The sequence below is a fragment of the Bos taurus genome, chromosome 15, assembly GCF_002263795.3.
Source record: "Bos taurus isolate L1 Dominette 01449 registration number 42190680 breed Hereford chromosome 15, ARS-UCD2.0, whole genome shotgun sequence".
NCBI lineage: Eukaryota > Metazoa > Chordata > Mammalia > Artiodactyla > Bovidae > Bos > Bos taurus.
In genome coordinates this window covers 40416178-40438994 of record NC_037342.1, presented here as the reverse complement: position 1 = coordinate 40438994, position 22817 = coordinate 40416178, and the positions used below count along the sequence as shown (strand labels likewise).

Below are 22817 nucleotides of genomic sequence, written 5' to 3'. Positions count from 1 at the left end.
AACCTATCATTTAAGGGTTGGCTAGAAGCCAGAATGGTTGAGATGGAACGGTCTGCAAGGCAGGGAGAGAAAGTGAGCCTGGGAGCAGCGAGGAGCAGAGTACAAGAGCTGCAGGAGGGCCCCAAAGCCCAGAGAATTGGATTTAGAAACAAGGAGGGCACTAGGGACTCTGTTGGGGGTCATTTGGATAGTGGAGGTATAGGCAGGATTATAAGGGATTGAGGAGTGAGTTATGCAAGGTGAAGAAATGGAGAAAGTGAGTGCGACAAACTCTTCCAAGAAGACTAGCTAGGAAGGAAGAAGAGTTGGCTGGGAGCGGGGATGGGAGGACTGGGAATAAAAACAGTTTTCTTAAAACGGTAGAGTATGTAAACGCTTATGGAAAAGATGCAGGAGACAAAGACTTAATGACACAGGAAGAAGAGATAATGACCTTGGGGGATGTGTAGGGGGAACCAAGATCAAGTGCAGTGTCATCCTTAGGAGAAAGGACTCCTTTCCCACTGTGACCAGAGAGGACATCACTGAGCTAGCTTGTGGCCAAGAGGGAACTGGGGCCCGGGCTGCCTGTCTTGCTCATTTATTCACCAACTGATTCATTGATTCATTTAACAGGTATTTATTGAGCATCTACTCTTCACCAGGCACAATACTAGCAAGAAAGAAATAGGCAAAAATCACTGCCTTTATTCTCGGCATGGGAGAGAGAGATAACAACAAAATAAATGGGGAATGTGTGTAGTTCATTAGAAGGTGTGATATGCTATGGATAAAAGTAAAAGGAAAGGAGAGCCCTGAGGGTGTGGGTTCGCATTTGAGGAGGATGATTGGGATCACCTACTTGAGAAGGCAACAGCTGGCTGAAGGCTTGAAGGTAGTGGGTGAGCAAGCCCTGCTGTTTGGGGACAGTGTCTCCGAGGAAGAGGCAAGAACCTCTGAGCTGGGGGCTGAGACGGGGGAGGGCTGAGTGTGGGAGAGTCAGCATGGTGTTCATGTGGTCGGAGCAGAGAGCCAGGGGAAGCACTGGAAGATGAGATCACAGGGATCCTGGGGGATTGTGAGAGGAGGTGCTGGTATTGTCTGACTTCCTTTTTTTTTTTTTTTAGTTTTTAAAAACTTTTTAACTAGAGGATAATTGCTTTACAGTGTTGTGATGGTTTTTTGCCATACATCAACATGAATCGGCCATAGGTATACCTATGTCCCCTCCCTCTTGAAGCCCCCTCCTACCTCCTTCCCCATCCCCGCCTCTAGGTTGTCACGGAGCACCAGCTTCAGGTTGCCTGCATCATATAGCAGTTTTAACAGTCACTCGGCAGCTGTTGCAAACAGACTGAAGGGTGGGCGCGGCCAGAGGGAAAGCAGGGAAACCAGCAGCGTCTGTATCTATAATCCAGACGAGATGGTGGCCGCTGGGGCCAGGGTGGTAGCAGAGGAGGTGGTGACAGGTGCCTGGATTCCTGGCGTATTTTCAAGGTAGAGCCAACAGGATCTGCTGATAGCTCGAGTGAAGAGTGGAAGGAGTCAAGAATGCCACTGCAGTGTTGACTGGAGCAACCAGCGGGCCCCAGTTGCCATTTACGGAGATGGGAGGGCCATGGGGATGCAGGCTGGGGGAGAGGTGGAGATGGAGATTTCCATGCATGTGAGTTTAAGGTATCTACTGGACATCTCCCTGGAGATGCCAAGAAAGCCTTGGTGTGCATGCATCTACATTCAGGGGAATGTCCACGTTGGACAGAGAGATGTGCGAGTCCCTGCTGTCTGGGGTTATTTAAAGTCATGAGACTGAATAAGGTCATCAAGGACATGAGTGTAGATGAGAAGAGAAGCAGTTCAAACACTGAGTCCTGGGACCTTCCAGTGCTAACGGGTCAGGTCCTGGGGAAAGGGGAACACTGAAAGAAACAGAGAAGGGGATAGCCAATGGGGAGGAGGGAGCCAGCTACGCTGTCCTGAAAGAAAAACTGCTTCTAGAAGGAGGAAGTGATCAGCTGGGCCAGAGGCTGCTGGTGTGTCAAGTAAGAGGAGAAATGAGAAGCTACCGCTGGGTTTAGCAGCACAGTGTGATTTTGACAAGAGCAGTGCAGAGTCTGGTGGGCCCTCTGCACGTTTCAACCCTCCTTTATGGGTTAAATGGGATGGTGTGTGTGTTCATGCCCAGCACACAAGATGTGTGCTCTAAATGTTGGGATGTCTGGTGGGCTGAGTGGTGGGGACCCAGTGATGGCATGGAGGAGGAGGTCTATCTTGGAGCACCCACCCAAGCCTCTGGAGGAAGGGCAGGCTCCCTGCAGGGCTGTCCATTCCCACCATCTCTCTAGACCCTCTTCTCCTTTCAACAGATGAGCCGACCTCCCCCAAGAAGCCCAAGAGCATCCCGGAGCCTGAGCCTGGGGATGTAGCAGGTGGAGCCGCCTCCCCCCTGCCCTCTGAGTGGACCGCAGTGAGAATCAGCCCCGGGGAGGATGTGGTTGGACAGGATGTGCTGGCCGTACGCGTCCTGGTCACCAGCGATGACAGCAGGTACGCTCCCACTGCTGTAGGACGGGGGCAGGGTGGGCTGGGCAAGCAGAAAGCTCTGGGGCACTAGTCTTCTCCCTACTCACTTGAAGCTTGGTTCCTTCTGAGGATCATGAGGGGAGACTATTCCAGGCCCCTCTCCTCAGCTTGGAGATGGTGGTCTTCTCACTTATGCGGCATTTTCCTTCTATGTATGAGTGCATGCTGAGTCACTTCAGTAGTGTCTGACTCTTTGTGACCCTATGGACTGTAGCCCGCCAGGCTCCTCTGTCCATGGGGATTCTCCAACCAAGAATACTAGGGCAGGTTGCCATACCCTCCTCCAGGGAATCTCCCCGACCCAAGGATCAAAACCTGCATCTTTTATATCACCTGCATTGGCAGGCAGGTTCTTTACCACCTGGGAAGCCCCTTCCTTCTATGTATACCTGTGTCTAAATTTCCTTGTAAGGAAAATCATAAGGACTCCTGCCAGATTAGGCTTCCCTGGTGGTTCAGATGGTAAAGAATCTGTCTGCAATGCAAGAGACCCGTGTTCGATCCCTGAGTGGGAGAGATCCCCTGGAGAAAGGAATGGCAACCCACGCCAGTATTCTTGCCTGGAGAATCCCATGGACCAGGGAATCTAGTGGGCTACCATCCGTGGGGTCATAAAGAGTCAGACATGACTGAGCGACTTTCACTTTCACCTGCCAGATTAGATTAGGGCCCAGCCTGATGACCTCATTTTAAATTAATGACTTCTGTAAAGACCCTGTCTCTAGAAGCAGTCCCATTCCCAGGTACTTGGAGCTAGGACTTCTTATGAATCTGGGGGGACACAGTTCAGCCCAGAACCAAGCCAGAGGCTGGGTGCCAGGCACAGAGGTAACTAAACTACAGCCCATTCCCTGGAAGCCTTTTGTCTGATGGAGGCAGTGCTGGGCAGGGCACAGCGTGGTGGGGGATGGGGAGTGCAGGCCTCCAAGCTCACCTGTTCTGTCCGTCCCCCTCCAGCTCCGATGCAGAATTGGACCGTGGTGACAGTGAGGCCTCCAGTGTGGAGCCCTTTGATGAAAGACCCCAGCAACCGGAACTCCAGCTCCCACCCCTCCTGAAGCCCTTCACCCGGCACAGCTCCCTGAGGGAGGCCCTGCCCAGGGCAGTCTCTCCACATGACCTCGGGGAGCCCGAAGCTGAGCCTGGTGAGTAGAGAGCCTGCCTGGGAGAGAGACAGGCTTGCCTGACCCTGGGACATGGGGCCAGGAGTGGGAAAGGGGGCAGAGACTGACTCTCACAGCCAGTGTTTCCTCATGGAGGACCGTGGGACAGTATGTCTGGCCCTCAGGCTCAGAGGCGGTGGAGCTGGGACACTGGGTGTGAGGGGACTGGACGTAGGGCCAGCCTCCCTCTCCACAGGAAGCTTTGGAATCTCAAGTGGGAAGGTAGCAGAGGGGCCTGACTGGCTGTCGTGTGTCGCAGGCAGAGATAAGGGCTGGGGGATGGCCTAGGACCCTCTCGCCTGGAGCAGTCTCCTCTGTGAATATCTCCTGAGGGGCCCTCTGGCATCCCATGGCCCACGAGGGAAGGTCCAGCTGCTGTTGGACCACAGGTAGCCCTGGGCAGCGGAGTTTCCCTGGGGCAGCACAGGGCCACTGTCAGTGCCTGGGGCCTGTGGAATGTGTGGTAACAAATGCCCTGTCACTGAGTGCTGTATTGGTCAAGGCTTTGCCTGTACATGGCACCACTTCATCCTCAGGATGACCCTGTGAGGTAAGTAGCGTGAAGCCCAATTTACAGGTGTACAAACGGACTGTTTTCCCAAGGACTCACAGCTTAGTGGGTGCTGGGTGCTCCACGCTCTAAGAAGTAGTTGTCTTCAGCACTCCAGCTTGTTTAACAAAGGTGGCCTCGGATTGAGTGTTCTGAGTTAGTCAAGAGTGACTGCTAACCCTTGGGTGTGAAGAAACAGGCTAACAGCAACTTGCCACCGTCAGGACCAATGGCCTGAGCGGCCCTGGGAAGAGCCGTAGCGCCACCTGTCCTGTGCTTCCCTCTGGTGGCCGAGAGCAGGACTTCCACGTGAACCTAGAAATGTTCTCGGGAGTAATGGTTTCACAGGAAGACCAGAGCTGGGGCGGAATCCTGGAAACTGTGGGTTTACCCTCCCATGTGAGCTGTTTTTTAAAAGGACAAGTTGTCCTCCAAACACATTTGCTCAGGACCATTTGTGGTGCTATCCAGAGAGGATTAGCGCATGCAGAGGACAGAGGCTTGGGTACCGCAGGCCTCTCCCTCTCCCTGGGCTCCAGCCTCCTCAGTTATGTATATGAAGTCTGCCCGCCTTTCATTTCTTCCCTCCATTTCTTCGCTCTCCTTGATTGCCAGGGGATTTTAGGCAATTTACAAGAGAGGCATAAAACAAAATTGTGTGTCTCTGTATATGAAAGAGCGCCTCAAGATAAAGTCTCAAGATATCTATATATATGTGAAAGTGAAAACCAGTTTAGGAGGTATAGACCTCAGAGAGGCAGACCATGATCCTAAACTGTTGCTCTAGTGGGATTATTTGATACCGAGTTTTCCTGAAGCCATGGTTCAAATGGAAACAGACAATCATTTCTCATTATTCACAAGGGAAAAATACACTGGTTTGCAGCAGGTCTCAGTCCCACTTTTCCTAATGCTTCACCCTATGGAAATTTCCTGAGAGGGATATTCCACCATGTCTTGAACAATGGCCCTGCAGAAAGTGCAGCCATAGTTTTCCCAAGGCTGTTTTATGCAGCGCCCCTTGCTGGGAGGTAAGAGCATGACAGCGAAGCGTGACAGCTAGAGCGTTTCTCCCAGGATGGGGTGGAGTGGAGAGATCAAGGCAGTGTGGCCAGAGCATTTTGTTTGACAGTCCAGTTTAATTCCAGAATAAGAAACCTAGTAGACAGAAGTGGATAGACCTCATGACTTTCAAGCAGTCTTCTGTCGGTTTTGTCTTCATCCATCGTAGTTTCCATCGTTGCCAAGCAGACCACTTCGTAAGGTTACAATCTCGGACACAGTCTAAGTGCTGTGTTTTGTGTTGCTGGTTATGGTGAGTCTGCCACTGTAGCAGGTGATGTAGGGTTGACATCATGTTGCAGGTGTTATAGGGTTTCGTTAATCACACTTTTCACCTAGATAAATGGCTCAGAGTTTAGCTGAAGGGATGCTGAAAAATACCAGGACATCACTTTAAAAAGACTCCATTTGTACACCAAATGTACACCATCTGTACACTATGCTCAAAGCAGCATTTTTTACAATAGCAGAAAGGTTAATGACCCAAATGTCCATCAACAGGTGAATGGACAAACAAATCATGCTATATCCACACAATGGAATGTTATTCATCTTTAAAAAGGAATGAAATTGCAACACATGCTATAACATGGATGGACCTGTAAGTTATTATGCTAGGAAAACTAAGCCACGAGACAAGTATTATATGATTTCACTTCTATGAGGCATCCAGAATAGTTCAGGTCATAGAGGCAGGGAGTATAATAAAGTGGTTACTAGGGGCTGGGGGAAGAGGGTGGCTAGGGATTATTGTTTAATGGAGACAGGCTTTCATTTGGAATGAAGAACAAGTTCTGGAGATGGATGGAGATATTGTTTGTACAATGATGCGAATGTACTTACTGCCACTCAACTCTACACTTAAAAATGGTTAACATGGAGATTTTAATATTATATATGTTTTATCACCTTTGAAAGGACTCTGGGACTGCCTCAGCTCATCAAGGAACCTATCGCCTTCTCAAAGTTTTTTAGCATAGAGCATGTCCATGATGATGGTTTAAAATAGAACTTGAGCCCTGTCTAATAGAGGTCAGAGAAAACACTCTGTAATGCTCCCCTAAAACACCATGTTCAGTGGTTCCTAAATAATACCATTTAAGAGGCAGGTTTCTAGGTTCCCTCCTTCAGAGACTCAGATGTCTTGAGTCTAGAGTGGGGCCCAATATCTGCATTTGCATAAGTGCCCCAGATGCCGCCAGGAAAGAGGGCCACCACGGAGGCCAAATTTGAGGGTCCAGTGTGGGAATGGGATACATTTATACCCCGCTGCCCACTCTCAGGCCCCAAATGGCCAAGACCCATTTCTTCTGCCTGTGATGTTCATTTTGCTCAGCTGATTCTCAAGGCCCAGCCCACAGCATCCTGCAAGTGTGTTTCCATTGGAACCAGGACAAGAGGAGGGGTCGTGGCCATGGATTGTACAGCGGTTCAGTTAAAATTGAAAGGGCTTGGGGACTCTGGGGGTAACACAGAAAGAGGTTGCTGTTTTCTGCAGCTTCCAGGCTTCAGTGAGAGCAGCTCTGGTTCCGCTATGACACAGTTGTGGCATTGATGTTAGACTTCAGCTTCAAAGAGCTGCTCTGCTAAAAACAGATGTGTTATATATGCCTGTGTACATATAGGCATATATGTATACATGTATGTACATAAACATGTAAGTACACATGCTTATTACCAATGGGTGAGTTAGAATGATGGCACTTAATTTGAGATCTTTTCTGAAAGAGGGCATTACCTGGCCCCCAGCAGTGTCTCAATAACTGTTTGATGACTGAATGAATGAAAACTTGGAGGTGTGTGTTATAGACACAGGGACAGCCGGAGTAAAGGAAGGGGCTCAGTCAATTATGACCATGAGTCTATTAGCTTTTGGTAAATGGGCCATAGGAGACAACTCCCTATTTGTCCTATCCATTTAACAGACTCTTCTTCCCTCCTCATCTCCCCTGCCTTTTTCTTTTTCCCACCACAGCTCTGCAGCGGGCCAATAGTTTCCAGTGTCCAACTCCCAGCGAATACCAGAGTGGGAGAAGATTCCAGTCCAGTGAGTCATGAGCTCCCTGGGGAAGGTGGGGGAGGGCAGGAGCTGTCTGATTAATTCTCAGGGGCAGCTGTTCTCACTCCTCACATGTCCTCTCTGAACTGGCCTCCTGGATGTGAGGGGAAAGGAAAGAAATGTATGTTTGACTCTATTTCCGCTGCTCACTAGACAAAGCACTTTCCAATGGATTTTCTACCTTCAGCGAGCCTTAGAACGTTACAACTGCACTTGAAAGGGACCCGAGCTCCAAGCTTCTTGAAACAAAGATGAAACTGTGGCCCAGGGGCTCTATACATTTTGGTTCAGTTCACTGGAACTGGGCTGGGGCTGTCAGCTTAACCTTGAGCAGTAGTGGGTAAAGCAATGAAAGAACACGCACCCACACACACCCATCCACCCGCCCACTCCCTACTTCTTCTGAGCAGGCTACCAGGACCAGGACGTGCAGCAGGTGCCAAGGCAGCAGGCTCCCACTAGGGGGCGCAATGACTGAGCGCACGGTTGGCGACGTCCCAGGGCCAGCCCGCGCCTGGCGCCACCCTAGTTACCAAGCAGAGATTTCCCTCTCCAATCTTGAGAGAGGGCACGGACTCTTCATCTGATTCCAAGCCCATCGCTGCCCTCACACTCCCTCTCCAGACTTTGCTCTAAGAGAGATGGACCCAGGAAAGCCTTGGGTTAGACCAAAAAAAAAAAAAATGTAAGTTGGAATAAATAGCGTGCTAGTTTAGTTAACTTCTTCCTTCTGAGTCATCACTGACTCCTAGCCAGTGAGTCATTCTCCCCGAAACCCCAAGACCTGCAGCCCCTTTCCCTTGGGCCAGGCTGGGACAATGGGCACTTCTGGACCAGGGCCTCACACCTGGGCAGGCCTGAGAAGGGAAACGCTACCCACTCCAGTATTCTGAGACCAGGGAACAACCTAAAATGACTCTTGAGCCATTCTGTAGTTCCAGGCAGGGAAGGTAAGGGGGAGGAGGGAATTAACCTTCAGTGAAGGCCCAGGTCAGGCCTTTTTCACATGTTATCTCATTTACTCCCCCACCTCAACCTCTCCCCAGCCACGGGAATTCTACGGGTGGGTCGATTTGGGCGCAGATTCTGTCCAGTGCTTCCAGCTTTCTTTACTGAGTGCCACTGGTGTGAGGGGTCCGTCCTCGCCCTCAAGGAGTCCTGGTCGGGCGGTGAGGGGTGGGGGGCGGTGGGAGCTGGGAGTCTGGTAGGTGACCCTCCCAGCAGGGTGGGGGATCCTGGAGGAGGCACAGGGGAGAGGAGACTGCTTAGCAGTGGCGTGGTTTCTCAGCTATGTCTTTAGTTAACCCAGGAGTATCAGCTGTTGCTTCTTAAATGTATATAAAAGCTGGTTTGAGAGCCAGCCTCGAGTTTGAATCATTTCTAGGGGCTAAGTGCTTAGTATGGGCCTGGCGCAGAGGAGGCACCCAGTCCTTGCTTACAGAATGAATAAATGAATTAACGGAGGAACTAGCTAAAGAATCCAGGACCAAGCTGGTTAAACTGAGTGTAGGAGCAGAGACCATGACTTCAGCCTGAGCAGGCTCCACCCCTAGAGGGCACTCCAAGACTTTGGGAGGATTTAAGAATTGCCTATGCTCCAAATTTGGGGAAGCTGCACCCTGGGATCCCAGTCTTTGTGAAAATCTCCAGAGCCATCTTTCCAGTCATCTTCGTTGTGCCCAAAAGGAAACCCAGTAGGCAAGGCTGGTCCTGAAGAAGGGAGCAAAGCTTGGAGTACTGTCTCATCTAGCCCTTCACTGGCCTGTTAAGGCTGGCTCAGGCCCCAGCCCCAGACAGGTGGATGGAGTGGGCTGTGTGCCTGCCCTTATCACTCTCCCCCAGCTGACCACACTCAGCAGAATGATCTCTAGGATCAGAGGGAAATGCCTCTATTGCCAGAGGGCCCAAAGAAGAGGCAGCTGACCCAGGGAGGATATGGGAGGAGCTGCAATCTGGATTCTGGTCTGCTCATCAACCCCCTTTGCACAATGGGACTGAAAGGCCCAGTGGCACCCAGGATTGAGGCTCCCGCAGAGGTCAGGGCAGCCCTGGCTGGACCATGCCAAGGTTTCAAGCAAAACAAGAAAGGGCCAGCAAGGAAGGATGTGAGTTGTAAGTGAAAATGAAGCCTCTGGGCCCTGAGTTGCAGAAGTCCTGGCCAGGGTGGGTATGTGCAGTCTCCCCTGAAACACGTCAGCGGTTCAGCAATGCCTTTATTGGACACCACCTGTGTGCCTGGGAAGAAGGGAATGGAATTCATATTTAGCTACCATGTGGCATTTAGGGCTTCCCTGATAACTCAGTTGGTAAAGAATCTGCCTGCAATGCAGAAGACCCCAGTTAAATTCCTGGGTCAGGAAGATCTGCTGGAGAATGGATAGGCTACCCACTCCAGTATTCTTGGACTTCTCTGTGGCTCAGCTGGTATAGAATCCGCCTGCAATGCAGGAGACCTGGGTTTGGTCCCTGGGTTGGGAAGATCCCCTGGAGAAGGGAAAGGCTACCCACTCCAGTGTTCTGGCCTGGAGAATTCCATGAACTGTATAGTCCATGGGGTTGCCAAGAGTCGGACACGATTGAGTGACTTTCACTGTTCACTGTGGCATTTACTTTGTGCTCTGCACTGAGCACCTCTTTTTAATCCCATTTTATTTCTTCAGCTTCCCCATGAAACGCTAGGCTTCCCAATTTTCAGATGAGAAACCTGAGGGTTACGTGACTCGCTCAGTACCAGCTGGCTGGCGTGGGTGTGAAGGGGGTGGTGTTCCAGGCTCCCCGGTACCATCCTCTGAGGGAACCCAAAGGCCTCAGTGGGTGAGATTTCCAGTCGCCTCTCAGCTGCGCTCTGGCGCCCCCTTCCTCTCCCAGACTGTGACTGGAATGGCAGGTGCGTTGCTTCCCCCATCTCCTCAGGGCCGCCTCCCAGTTCTGAGGCCTCACTCTTGAGGCCATGTGTGGAGAGAGACCCCACTCACTGGGTGGGGGTGGGAATTAGATGAAGAGAGGGGGGAGCTCCCAGGTCATGACCTTGAGAACCCCAAGGCTCTCCTGTCAGCTTGGTTCCCAAGGTGTCCTGACTCTGTATCAGAAGATTCCCAGATTGCTCCTCAGGGGAACAAAGAGGCAGTCTGTGGAGCTGAGGGCCCTTTGGGACAAGTTCAGGAGTTTGATTCAGGAGATGGCAGAAAGAGGAGAATGAGGGGGCGAGGAAGAGGAGGAGAAAGAATTTAGCAGGAATTTGGCAAGCCCAGGACAGGAAGCGCAGCAACAACTGACTCACAGCTTTTGCCTTTTTAGGCTCGAACCATCTAATTGTGGACTGAGATGGGGGTTCGTTGGGGTGACAGGCAGGCCAGCCAGCTGCCCACCCCAACCCGTGTCAGCTCCTGGCAGCCAGTGTGGCCTTTGTCCCGAGCAGCTCCTTCCTGCCACTCTCAGACCTGTTTCCCTGAGTTACCTTTTCCCCCTGGAGCTCTTCCGTTGGGAAGCTTGCTGACCGTGTGTGTGGCCAGCTTTTCATAGCCCAGGCCTGGGATGCATGCTCCAACATGCTTGCATTTGAGAGAGGAAAGCAGGTCAGAGCACTAACAAACCCCCTGTGTGGCTCCCTGGTGGTCTGGAAGGAACTCCTCTTGTGGTGAGCTTGGGTTTGGCTTGGCCTGGATGGGTCCCAAAGGAAGGGCCTCTCAACCAAAGCTCTGGGGAAACTGAGGCCAGGGGATCATGTTAAGAAGCAAGCTGAAATCTCATGCCTTGGAGGGAAATGGAAATGGGTCAGCCGAGCAGCCAGAAGTAAGGATTCTGACAAGAATGGATAGACAGACAGGTGTTACTGTGAGGTTCCCTGGAGAACAGCCTTTATGTGCCTGGAGGGCTTACGGGAGAGCTGGCTGGGCTGGTGGGTCAGACACTTGATGGGTAAATCTGCAAGTGAGCATGGCATCTTCTGAATCCCTTTGAGGACTGGTTACTGAAATGGTGTGATAGGGAAAGAAAACTCTTGAGAGTTTAGGTTTGTTGCTGTTGAGTCGCTAAGTTCTTGTCCAACTCTTTTGTGACACCATGGACTGTAGCCCACCAGGCTACTCTGTCCATGGGGTTTCCCAGGCAAGAATACTGGAGTTACCATCTCCTTCTTCAGGGGATCTTCCTGACTCAAGGATTGAACCCACGACTCCTACATTGGCAGGCGGATTCTTTACCACTGAGGCAGCAGGGAGGCCCCGATTTAAGGTTCCTAGAGGGTACATGTGCACACGTGGTGCATGCACTCAGGAGAGAGAGGGAATGAGATTGATCTTGTAGGCGACATCTGTTAGAACTCAGTTGTAACTAGACTAATTGATTTCAGCTCCCACAGTTCAGAATGAGGCCCATCCTCAGTCCCAGGCACGCTCCTTTCTCCTGTCCATCTGAGCACATGCACTCTCTCTTGCTTGTTCCCTGACCAACAGGAGCTTGGCATGAACCCCACTCCATATGCTTCAGATGCTTTGATGCTCATTATGACCTCCCTCCCTCGAGTTCTCTTAACATGTCAGGCTGGCCATCTCATCCGAGAGCTGCTTTGCGCACCCGTGAGAGGAGGAGCCCTTTTCCTCAGCTGTGACTGCCTCTCCTGTGTTATCCCATCCATGCCCATGGCAAATGGTCCAGCCTCTTGTGGGAAGAGGCCTCAGGTGGCCTCTATATTGACTAAGAAATTTAATGCAGCCCCAGCCCCCCACCACGATGGCTTTAGGGCAGACATTAGAGGTAGATGTCCGTTTCCCAGAAAAACCCTAGAGACCCCTCTTCCCTCTCTCGGGAGCATTCTCTTGTGCGTGTGAGACATAGTGGTTCTTGGACTTTGCATCCTGGGACCTTCTTCCCCTAAGGAATCTGACACTCCTGCACCTGTTCTTCCAAGTCCCAGGCTCTGGGCTCCAGGGCCTCTGAACTGGTCTCCAGCATCTTCCTCTCCTGACTCAATTTATAGAGTGGAGCTTCACTGATAAACCTCCCCTTTTCTTGATAAAATAAGGAAAAGCCACAACTCCGTAATGGAGAGCATATTCTTTCCTTGGTAGATTTCATGCCGGTGAACAGCAAAATGACCGTGTCGCCTCCAAAGCAAGCTTGTCCTCCCCCGCCTTCTCCTTCTCCACCCTCTTCTTCCTCGATTGGTGACCTGAATGCCTTGGACAGTCCCTCCCTGCCTCAGGTAAGTGCCCTCAGGGCCCTGCACAGGCGTGAGGATGATGCCTGTACTCCCCCTACTTCCACACTGAGCTCTGGATTCCTAGCATCCTTAGGTCACCCCAGTTGCAAAGCCAGGGCCAGAGAGATGCTCTGTCAAGAGCCCACCCCAGGCTTCTTCATTTGTACCTTTCACAAAAATGCACTCTGCTCCTTCTCAGTCACCAAGGGCATAGCCAGCCACTCACTCACTCGGCAGACTTTACGAGGCCTGGAATCTGGGCTGGACTGTGGGGTGCAGAGATGCTCGGGCTTATGCTCTGCCCTTGATGACCTCACAGAGGGTGTTGAGGAGCTGGCAGCTATAGGGTGGCAGGTACAGAATGGAGAGCGCCTTTGGTCGCAGCTGAGAACCTTGAACAAGGGGTCGAAGAATTGATGCTTTTGAACTGTGGTGTTGGAGAAGACTCTTGAGAGTCCCTTGGACTGCAAAGAGATCCAACCAGTCCATTCTAAAGGAGATCAGTCCTGGGTGTTCTTTGGAAGGACTGATGCTAAAGCTGAAACTCCAATACTTTGGCCACCTCACGCGAAGAGTTAACTCGTTGGAAAAGACTGATGCTGGGAGGGGTTGGGGGCAGGAGGAGAAGGGGATGACAGAGGATGAGATGGCTGGATGGCATCACTGACTCGATGGACGTGAGTCTGGGTGAACTCTGGGAGTTGGCGATGGACAGGGAGGCCTGGCATGCTGCAGTTCATAGGGTCGCAAAGAGTCGGACACAACTGAGAGACTGAACTGAACTGAACTGAGAACCTTGGAAGCAACATCCCTCTTGAATAGAAAATGGCATCACTGATATAGACAGGATTGGACTCTTTCCTTCAGTATGAATCTATCAAGCCTCTGTTACCTGCCAGAGCCTGTTCTAGACTCTGGGAAGTAGAACATCCAAGACAGAATATTTCATTCTCCTGAGGAGCTCCTGTTCAATGACCAGAGCTCTGGGCAGGACACAACCATTCCTTCTAAAGTCTGTTATGTTCTCCCTCTGCCAAGGGCCAAGCTCCTGAATGCTGGCAATAATTGATTGCCTTCTCAATGGTGAGGCATGAATCAGATTTTAAAGGGTCCTCGTGCAGTCGCTAAGTCACGTCTGACTCTTTGACCCCATGGACTGCAGCATGCCAAGCTTCCCTGTCCTTCACTGTCTCCTGGAGTTTGCTCAGACTCATGTCCATTCAGTGATGCCATCCAACCATCTCATCCTCTGCTGCCCCCTACTTCTCCTGCCCTCAATCTTTCCCAGCATCAGGGTCTCTTCCTAAGAGACCCTTTGCATCAGGTGGCCAAATTATTGGCGCTTCAGCTTCAGTCCTTCCAATAAATATTCAGTATTGATTTCCTTTAGGATTGACTCATTTGATCTCCTTGCTGTCCAAGGGACTCTCAGGAGTCTTCTCCAGCACCACAATTCAAAGGCATCAATTCTCTGGTGCTCAGCTTTCTTTATGATCCAATTCTCACATCTATACATGAAAAACCACAGCTGAAAGGGTTATTGAGAGATCCCAAAGTCTTTCCTGCCACCACAGTTCCAAGCCAGAGGGTAGTTGTCTCTCTTTAATGGTCTCCAATGAAAAAAGTCTTGGTTTCTTGGTTGTTGGAGGACCACACCTATGGATAGAATATGCCTGTTGGTAGGGACCATAGCTGAGCCTCCGGATGTGCCTGGCCCCACCCATATGGGCCAGGCTAGCCCTGCCCTCACTGGTCAGGGAGCTTGTCAAAGACTTGGCCTTCCCTCTGGCTTTCTACCCACCTAATCTAAGACTCAGGTAAGCCTTTGATCAGTGATATGGAGGCTCTGGGCCAATTCTAGCCCATTCCAAGGTAGCCACTTAGAAGGAAGAGTGGCCCTCTGAAATCACCCTAGACAGAATTCTTTTTGACTTTGGGTGTCTGAGATCTGAAGAGAGGAAGGGAGGGGGCTGTGGGATGCGATGCACCTTCCTCATGTAAGTGAATGGTGGGAGCTTCTAAATCACTGCTGGGTTTTGCCTGTCCCTTCCAGGTGACAGTTTCCAACACCGCCTCACAAATCTCCAGAGGTCACTGCAGTCCATCCACCCCCATCTTTCTGAGGCGTGCCAAAGCCCATGGACCACCCAAGGATCTCCCCCTGCGTCTGCCTCGTGGGCAGGTACTGGAGCGGACAGAATACTGCCTGGTGAGGCCTGGTGGAAATGGCCTCCAGAGCTCCAGGCCACCCAGCCCTACAGAGATGGCTTCTGATGGGTGTCAGGAGGCAGTGGCCCCTCCTAGGGACATCAGAAGCATCCACAGAGGCCCACACCCCGTTGAAGGGAAGGACAGGTGCTTGCCAGACCACCCACTGTCTCCCTGGGCTGGAGAGGAGCCTGGAGAAGGGAGTACCAGACCCAGGAGGGTAGAGGATGGTGGGTTAGAGCTGGCAGAGGAGAAGTCAGGCTTAAAGAAGTTGGTTCTCACTCCGGAGCAGAAGACTTGGTTGTTGGATTGGAACGACTCCAACCTTGAGAACTTGTACCTGGAAACCGGAGCACGACTTTCCCAAAAGAGCACTAGAAATGGTTCAGGAGGCCATGTGCTGAAACCAGTCCACCCCTTGCTGCTTCCTCTGGCAGAGAAAGAGACCTTGCCAGCCCAGAGACAGTCTCAGGAGAAGATGGGGGCCCCAGCTGAACGGGCTCCTGGGGAACGAAGCATGGCCCCACCCAAGTCTCCACTGCGGCTTATAGCCAACGCCATCCGGAGATCCCTGGAGCCGCTCCTCCCCAACTCTGACAGTGGGAGGAAGGCCTGGGCCAAGCCAGAGTCAAAGACTTTGCCCACCAGCCCACCTCATGCTTACACTTGCTCATTCAGCTTTCGGAAAAGCAGCTCCAGTAAAGACAGCGATCAGCCATCCCCCAAGAGAGACGTGGCAAGCAAGGCCTCAGCCTTCTTCTCCCTGGGCTCCCCGACTGCAAGGACTGCCCAGCCCTCAGCCCCGAGCCCTCCTGCCCCCGCCCTTTGCACTCACAGTTTGCCCAGCCGGTCATCCAAGGTGTTTCCTGCACTTGTGCCCCCACCCTGTGGCAAGATGGAAGATGTCCCCACACTCCTGGAGAAAGTGAGTTTGCAGGAGACAGTCCCAGATGCTTCCAGGGTTCCCAAGAAAAGGACCTCACTCTTCTCCTCCTTCAGACTCAAAGACAAATCTTTCGAGAGTTCCCTCCAAGAATCTGGACCAAGAAAGGACTCCCAAGACCTCTTCAGCAGCCCCAAGGGGAAGGTGCAGCCCATGGGCAATGCCCAGCCCCCAGAGAAGCAGGGGCAGCCAATCAGTAGCACCTGCCTGGGGCAGAGGGTCCATCCTGTTTCTCCAGAGAAAGATGCAAGTAAGTGCTTCTTTCCTAGCAAAAGTCTCCCATTCGTGCGGGGCAGTTAGTTATCCTTATTGTATTAATAAGTAGCCATCTTTCACCTCATTTTGCTTCTCAAATTCTGACAAAAGTAGGAAAACTTGAGTTTGGAAAATTTGGAAAAAAATCTGAAAAAAATTAAATTTGAAATTATTTGTATAAAGTTTTGAAAGAGACAAAGTATCAACCATAATTCCTCCTCTTTCTCACTCATTGACCATATGAATATTTTTCACATATTTTGTACGTAAAATTTTATATCTTTTAAATCAACATTCAACATAGATATTAAGTCAATTACCTTATATTCTACACAAATGTGGTTTAATGGCTGTAGAATATTCTATAGTGTATATGTTATTTAATGAACTATTTTCTTATTAACTTATATATTTTATATGAATATATTTTTATTTTATATATGGTATTGAATGAACATTTTCTGCACATAGCTTTTTCTTTCCTTTTAATGACAATTTTAGGATAGTTTCCAAGAAATGGGATTGCTAGTTGAAAGTGTGAATTTTTAAAGATTCTTAACTGACACCGACAAATTATTTTTTAAAACAGAATTACATGGGTAAAGACTTCATAGGTTCTCTCTGTGTTATTTCTTACAACTATATGTTGTAAATTTTAGTTAAAACAAGGGAAAGGGACCAGTTTATATTTCACCATTAATGATGGGAGTACCTTTTTCACAACACCATCACCTGCATTAAGTATCATATTTTTTCTATGTTACTATTTTACTAGTCAAAAAAAAATTGGTGTCTCTTTTAAACTTGTGTTTTTTTAATTTCTAGCTTAAACATATTTATGTATATTTGGCTACCAGTGGAACCTTGGGTTTTTTAAATATTTAAATCTTTGTATAATTTTAAAATTATAAAATTAATTAATATATCAATAGATCAGAATAATTTAACAATAAAGAAATATTTTTAGAATGTAACGTGTAATCTCTCACCCTGCTCTCCTCCTTGCAGTGGGGGTACTTACCCTTAAATAGTGTAAACAACATGATTTCTTTTTTGTTATTGATATTTGTTTGATTGCTTTAAACAAACTGATTCTACTGTCCCTATTGTTGAGAACTTTATTTTTTTTAACTTTTAAAAAATTTAACTTTTATCTTGGAACTTCAGTTTTCAAGCAAAAATTATTTCTCTTCTGGCACTTTAATCAAAAAGCTGTGTAAGTCAGGGACTTGATTTTGGTCTATTCTAAAACCAGATTAAGTAGAGAGTCTGTTGCCTAAAAAAAAAAAAAAAAGCTGTATTGATTAACAATAGACTTTATTTTCACCAAATTCAGGATAAATATGGACAGACCAGAATGTAACTCTGCCCTTTTTATTACATCGTAAACCTCAATGCGTTGTGCATTTTTTGATAATACATTCACATGGCTCAAAATAAAAGGGTACAAAAGGCATAATATGAATAGTCCTATCTTCTGTCTCTGTCCCTAAGTCATCCAGGTCCTATCCCTGATGACAGATACTGTTATCAGGTTCTTGGGCATTCTTCCAGACAGAATTTATGAATAAATGAGCAAATTTACATATCATATTCTTTCTTTTTCCAGAATTAATAGCATGCTATTGTATTGTACACACTGTTTGAACTTTTAATTTTATTTTGGAGGTCAATCTGTACTGGTACATAAAGAACTTTCTCCTTCATTTTATGGTTGCATGGTATTCCATTGTGTTGATGTGTTCAATATCATAATTGATGTAGCCAGTCCCCTATGGTGGAAAGTTTAAGCATTTCAAATCTTTTGCTATTGCAAACAGTGCGACGATAATGAAGAACTTGGGCCATTTGACATATGTGTAAGTTTGGACAAATTTCTAGGAACGGAAATGCTAGAACAAAGCATGTATGAATTGAGAATTTTGATAGATATTGACAAATTGTCCTCCATCAAAATTGGGCTGGTTCACCCTTCCAGCAGCAGAGAATGAGAGTACTGTTTCTACACTTGCGCTAACCACTGTGTTACCCAACTTTAAAAAAATCTTTACTAACCTGACTGGCAATAGATAGTCTTTTCATATAATAAAGAATCATTTGTATTTCCTTTTCTGTGAATTGTTGTTTCTTTATCTTTTTTTCTGTTGGGTTGTTGGTATTTTTCTTGATATTATGTAGGGGTTTTATGCAAAGGGACATTTAGCTTTTTTCTTGTGATATAAATTACAAATGCTTTATCCAGCTTCTTGTTTGTGCTTAACTTTGTTTATGGTGATTTTTGTCACATGAAGTTTTAATTTTATATAGTAGTTGTAGCAATTTTCCATTTTATCACTTTTGAACTTTAAGTTTATACTGATTCAGAAAGAATTTTTTTCTAAGTTTATAGAAGAATCTTCTTACAGTTTCTTTTAGTCTTGTTTGTTTTAAATTTTTTACATTTATATGTTCACATGAAGAAATTACCCTAGTATAAATGTGAGCTATGAATCCAACCTTCTTTTTTTATTATGTCTCTTTGGTTACCCTAACATAGTTTAGCAAATAACTCATCTTTTCCTCTCTTATGTGAGATAACATCTTTATCGTATATCTGATTCCTGTACTTGGACTGATTTCCACACCATCTATTACCTTCTCTTGAGTTGTCTGTTATATATCAGTACCACACTGTTTTAATTATTTTCCTTTATATATTTATACATTTAAAATTTTCTATATTTTACCATCTGGTAGGAAGAGAATTCTATTACTGATCTTCTCGTTCAAAACTTTCCTGGCTCTCCTTGTTTGTTTGATATTCTATGTGGACTTAGTGTTAGCTTGTCTATGTCCCTAAAAAATCCTAAAGAGTATTTTTATGGAATTAACTTTACAAACTAACTCGGAATCTAGTTACAATCTTATGATATGAATTGTCTTTCCGTTTGCTCATATCTTTTTTTATGACCCTCTGGAATATTCTAAACTTTACATCATATAGATCTTACATATTTATTGTTGTTTATTACTAGATATGTTCATTTTTGTTGCTATTATAAATAAGATAGTTCCCATTTTATCTTCCTACTAGTGAATATATGAAAGTTACTGATTTCTATATAGTAATTTTCCACCCATCCATTTTTACTGAATTCTCTTTGCTTAAAAATGCTTTTTAATGACTTCTTCTGGGTCCTACCCAAATATACAATTATAACTCTACGGATGATAATTTTGCCTCTTTTACATTATGTACCACTAACATATGTTGTTTCCTCATTTCTTTGGTTTCCACAATCTCTAGAACAGTATTAAGGTAGTGATATGGTTCCCATATTCTTAACTTTAATGAGAATTCATCTCATTAAATGTTTTCCCATTTAAGCATAGTGCTGGCTTCTGTGTTGACACAGATATATTTATTCATATTGAGAAAATAGCCATCTAGTCCTATTTTTTAAAGTATCTTAAATCATGAATGGATGTTCAGTTCAGTTCAGTTACTCAGTCGTGTCCGACTCTTTGCAACCCCATGAATTGCAAGACGCCAGGCCTCCCTGTCCATTACCAGCTCCCGGAGTTCACCCAAACTCATGTCCGTCGACTCGGTGATGCCATCCAGCCATCTCATCCTCTGTCATCCCCTTCTCCTCCTGCCCCCAATCCCTCCCAGCATCAGGGTCTTTTCCAATGAGTCAACTCTTTGCTTGAGGTGGCCAAAGTATTGGAGTTTCAGCTTTAGCATCAGTCCTTCCAGAGAACACCCAGGACTGATTTCCTTCAGAATGGACTGGTTGGATCTCCTTGCAGTCCAAGGGACTCTTAAGAGTCTTCTCCAACACCACAGTTCAAAAGCATCAATTCTTCGGTGCTCAGCTTTCTTCACAGTCCAACTCTCACATCCATATATGACCACAGGAAAACCCATAGCCTCGACTAGATGGACCTTTGTTGGCAAAGTAATCTCTCTGCTTTTGAATATGCTATCTAGGTTGGTCATAACTTTCCTTCCAAGGAGTAAGCGTCTTTTAATTTCATGGCTGCAGTCACCATCTGCAGTGATGTTGGAGCCCCAAAAAATAAAGTCTGACACTGTTTCCACTGTTTTCCCATCTATTTCTCATGAAGTGATGGGACCAGATGCCATGATCTTCGTTTTCTGAATATTGAGCTTTAAGCCAACTTTTTCACTCTCCTCTTTCACTTTTATCAAGAGGCTTTTTAGTTCCTCTTCACTTTCTGCCATAAGGGTGGTGTCATCTGCATATCTGAGGTTATTGATATTTCTCCCAGCAATCTTGATTCCAGCTTGTGCTTCTTCCAGTCCAGCGTTTCTCATGATGTACTCTGCATATAAGTTAAATAAGCAGGGTGATAATATAGTTGAACTTTATTAAATGTCAGCACATTTTAAGACGATTGCATACTTTTTTTCTCCATAGTTTAATATTATGAGTTATGTAATAGATTCACTGATATTGAGCCATCTTTGCATTGCTGAAATATGACCATTTGGTCATGATATCTTATTATTTAATATATTTTTCAATCTGTTTGCTAATATTTTATTTAAGATTTACATCATATTCATAGTAAGAATAGCCTTTACTTTACTTATATCACATTTATGTGACTTCTTTTTGTGCTGTTTAGAATAAGGTGGAGTAGGGAATTCCCTGGTGGTGCAGTGGTTAGGAATCCACCTTCTAATGCAAGGTACATAGCAGGAAACTAAGATCCCACATGCTGGAGGACAATTAAGTCACAACTACTGAGCTCCTAAGCCACAATTAAGACCCGATGAAGTCAAAAATAGATAATAAATAAATATTTTCTTGAATTTGGGATAAATGTGTTTTTCTGATTTATTTATCATGGAGACCTTCATTAATTTATATTCCTTAAAGAAATAATGTGAATTCCTTACCTTAGAACAGAATGGAAATGCAAAGAAAGGAATTAGGTTAAGGCTGACCAGCTCTGAAAATAATACCTGTACCCATTGTTATTTCAATAGCCAGGACATGGAAGTAACCTATATGTCCATCAACAGATCAATGGATAAAGAAGATGTGGCACATATTTAATGGAATATTACTCAGTCATAAAAAGAAATGAACTTGTGCCATTTGCAGAGATATGGTCATGAAAACAGTCTTTATTGACCTAGAAGCTGTCATAAAGAGTGAAGTAAGTCAGAAAGAGAAAAACAGATATCATATATTAACATATATATGTGGAATCTAGAAAAATGGTACAAATAAACTTATTTGCAAAGCAGAAATAGAGACACAGACATAGAGAACAAACATACAGGCAACAAGGAGGGAATGGGGTACTGGGATGAACTGGGAGATTGGGATTGACCTACACACACTGTGTATACACCCAATATATAAAGAGGGGCTTCCCTGATGGTTCAAGCAGTAAGGAATCTGTCTGCTATGCAAGAGATCCAAGAAGCCACGGATTCTATCCCTCCTTTGGAAAGATGCCCTGGAGGAAGAAATGACGGCCCACTCCAATATTCTTGCCTGGAAAATCCCACAGACTGAGGAGCCTAGTGGGCTACAGTCGATGGGATGGCAAAGAGTCAGTTACGACTGAGTATGCATGCCCAATGCATAAAATGAATGGCTAATGAGAGCTTACTGTATAGCACAGGAAATGCTACTCAGTGCTCTATGGTGACCTAAATGGGAAGGAAATACAAACAAGAGGCGATGTATGCATATGCATGGTTGATTCATGCTGCTGTACAGTAGAAACTAATACAAAGTGTAAAGCAACTATACTCCAATAAATTTTTTTTAAAAAAAGAGCTTTGTGTTTCTGAGGTCTTCTTAAGTCAGTATCCTAAGAATGTAAAGATTTTACCTACTCTATTAAATTAGGTCCATTTAGTTTCCTTGTATTTCCTTGCCCTTGCCCAGCCCACCAAACACACACACACACACACACACACAGACTCACACTCAAAGCTCAGTTTACATTTAACTTGCTACTGCACGCTTCCATAAAGTGTAGAGAGAACCAGTATTCAAACGGAAAGTGAGAAACTTTCAAAACCTCAAATTTATGATCACTTGAATAAAAGCCAACTGAAATTTAATTTTTCTTATTTTTACAACATATTTTGCCAAACTAATGTAGACATAAACCTCTCAGTCTTTAAGTTACTTTGGGGCATAGACTAATTTCAAGCACTTTCTGCCAGTGCCAGTTTTATACCAACAATTTTAATACTAATTATTGTTCCTATATGTAATTGAACAAAGCACCCGGAGAACCTATTTTAAAATTTTTGTGTAAAATATTTATTGCAGTATAAAATACATACACAAATATTAAGTGCACAACTGATGAATTTTTGCAAAGTGCACATTTGTGTAGTCACCTTGGAGATCAAGATGTAGAAGACTTACCAACATTCAGAAGCCTTCGTCAGGTGTCTCCCCAAATACACGTGCCACTCAACAAAAATACCATCTGACTTCTGTCATCTTAGGTTACTTTTGCAGTTTTTTGACTTGATAAAAGTTGCATTGTTCAGTCTTGTGGTAGACAAAATTCTGGGAGGGCCCCATGCTGCCTGCCTCCCACATACTTGCCCTGTATAATCTCATTCTGTTGAGTTTGGTAAGATGTGGATATGATGGATCTCATTCTGCTGCTTAACTTATGGGATTTTGCAAATGTGATTACATTTCAGACCAATTGAGTTTGAGTTCATCAAAAGGGAGATGAGTAGGCCTAACTTAATTGGGGCTTACCTCATGGCTCAGTTGGTAAAGAATCCCCAGGTTGATTCCTGGGCTGGGAAGATCCGCTGG

The 22817-nt window shown here is 46.5% G+C and overlaps 1 protein-coding gene across 5 annotated transcripts in view; it reads left to right on the top strand.

Moving 5' to 3' along the window:
* Positions 1-22817, top strand: part of MICAL2 (microtubule associated monooxygenase, calponin and LIM domain containing 2) — a 241555-nt gene that overhangs the window by 165519 nt on the left and 53219 nt on the right. For all 5 annotated transcript variants that reach the window (XM_010812544.4, XM_010812542.4, XM_010812543.4 and 2 more), the window contains 5 exons: positions 2346-2526; positions 3520-3707; positions 7313-7384; positions 12466-12599; positions 14650-15997. In XM_010812544.4, coding sequence (XP_010810846.2) covers positions 2346-2526; positions 3520-3707; positions 7313-7384; positions 12466-12599; positions 14650-15997 — 1923 coding nt within the window. The remainder of the gene's footprint in view (positions 1-2345; positions 2527-3519; positions 3708-7312; positions 7385-12465; positions 12600-14649; positions 15998-22817) is intronic.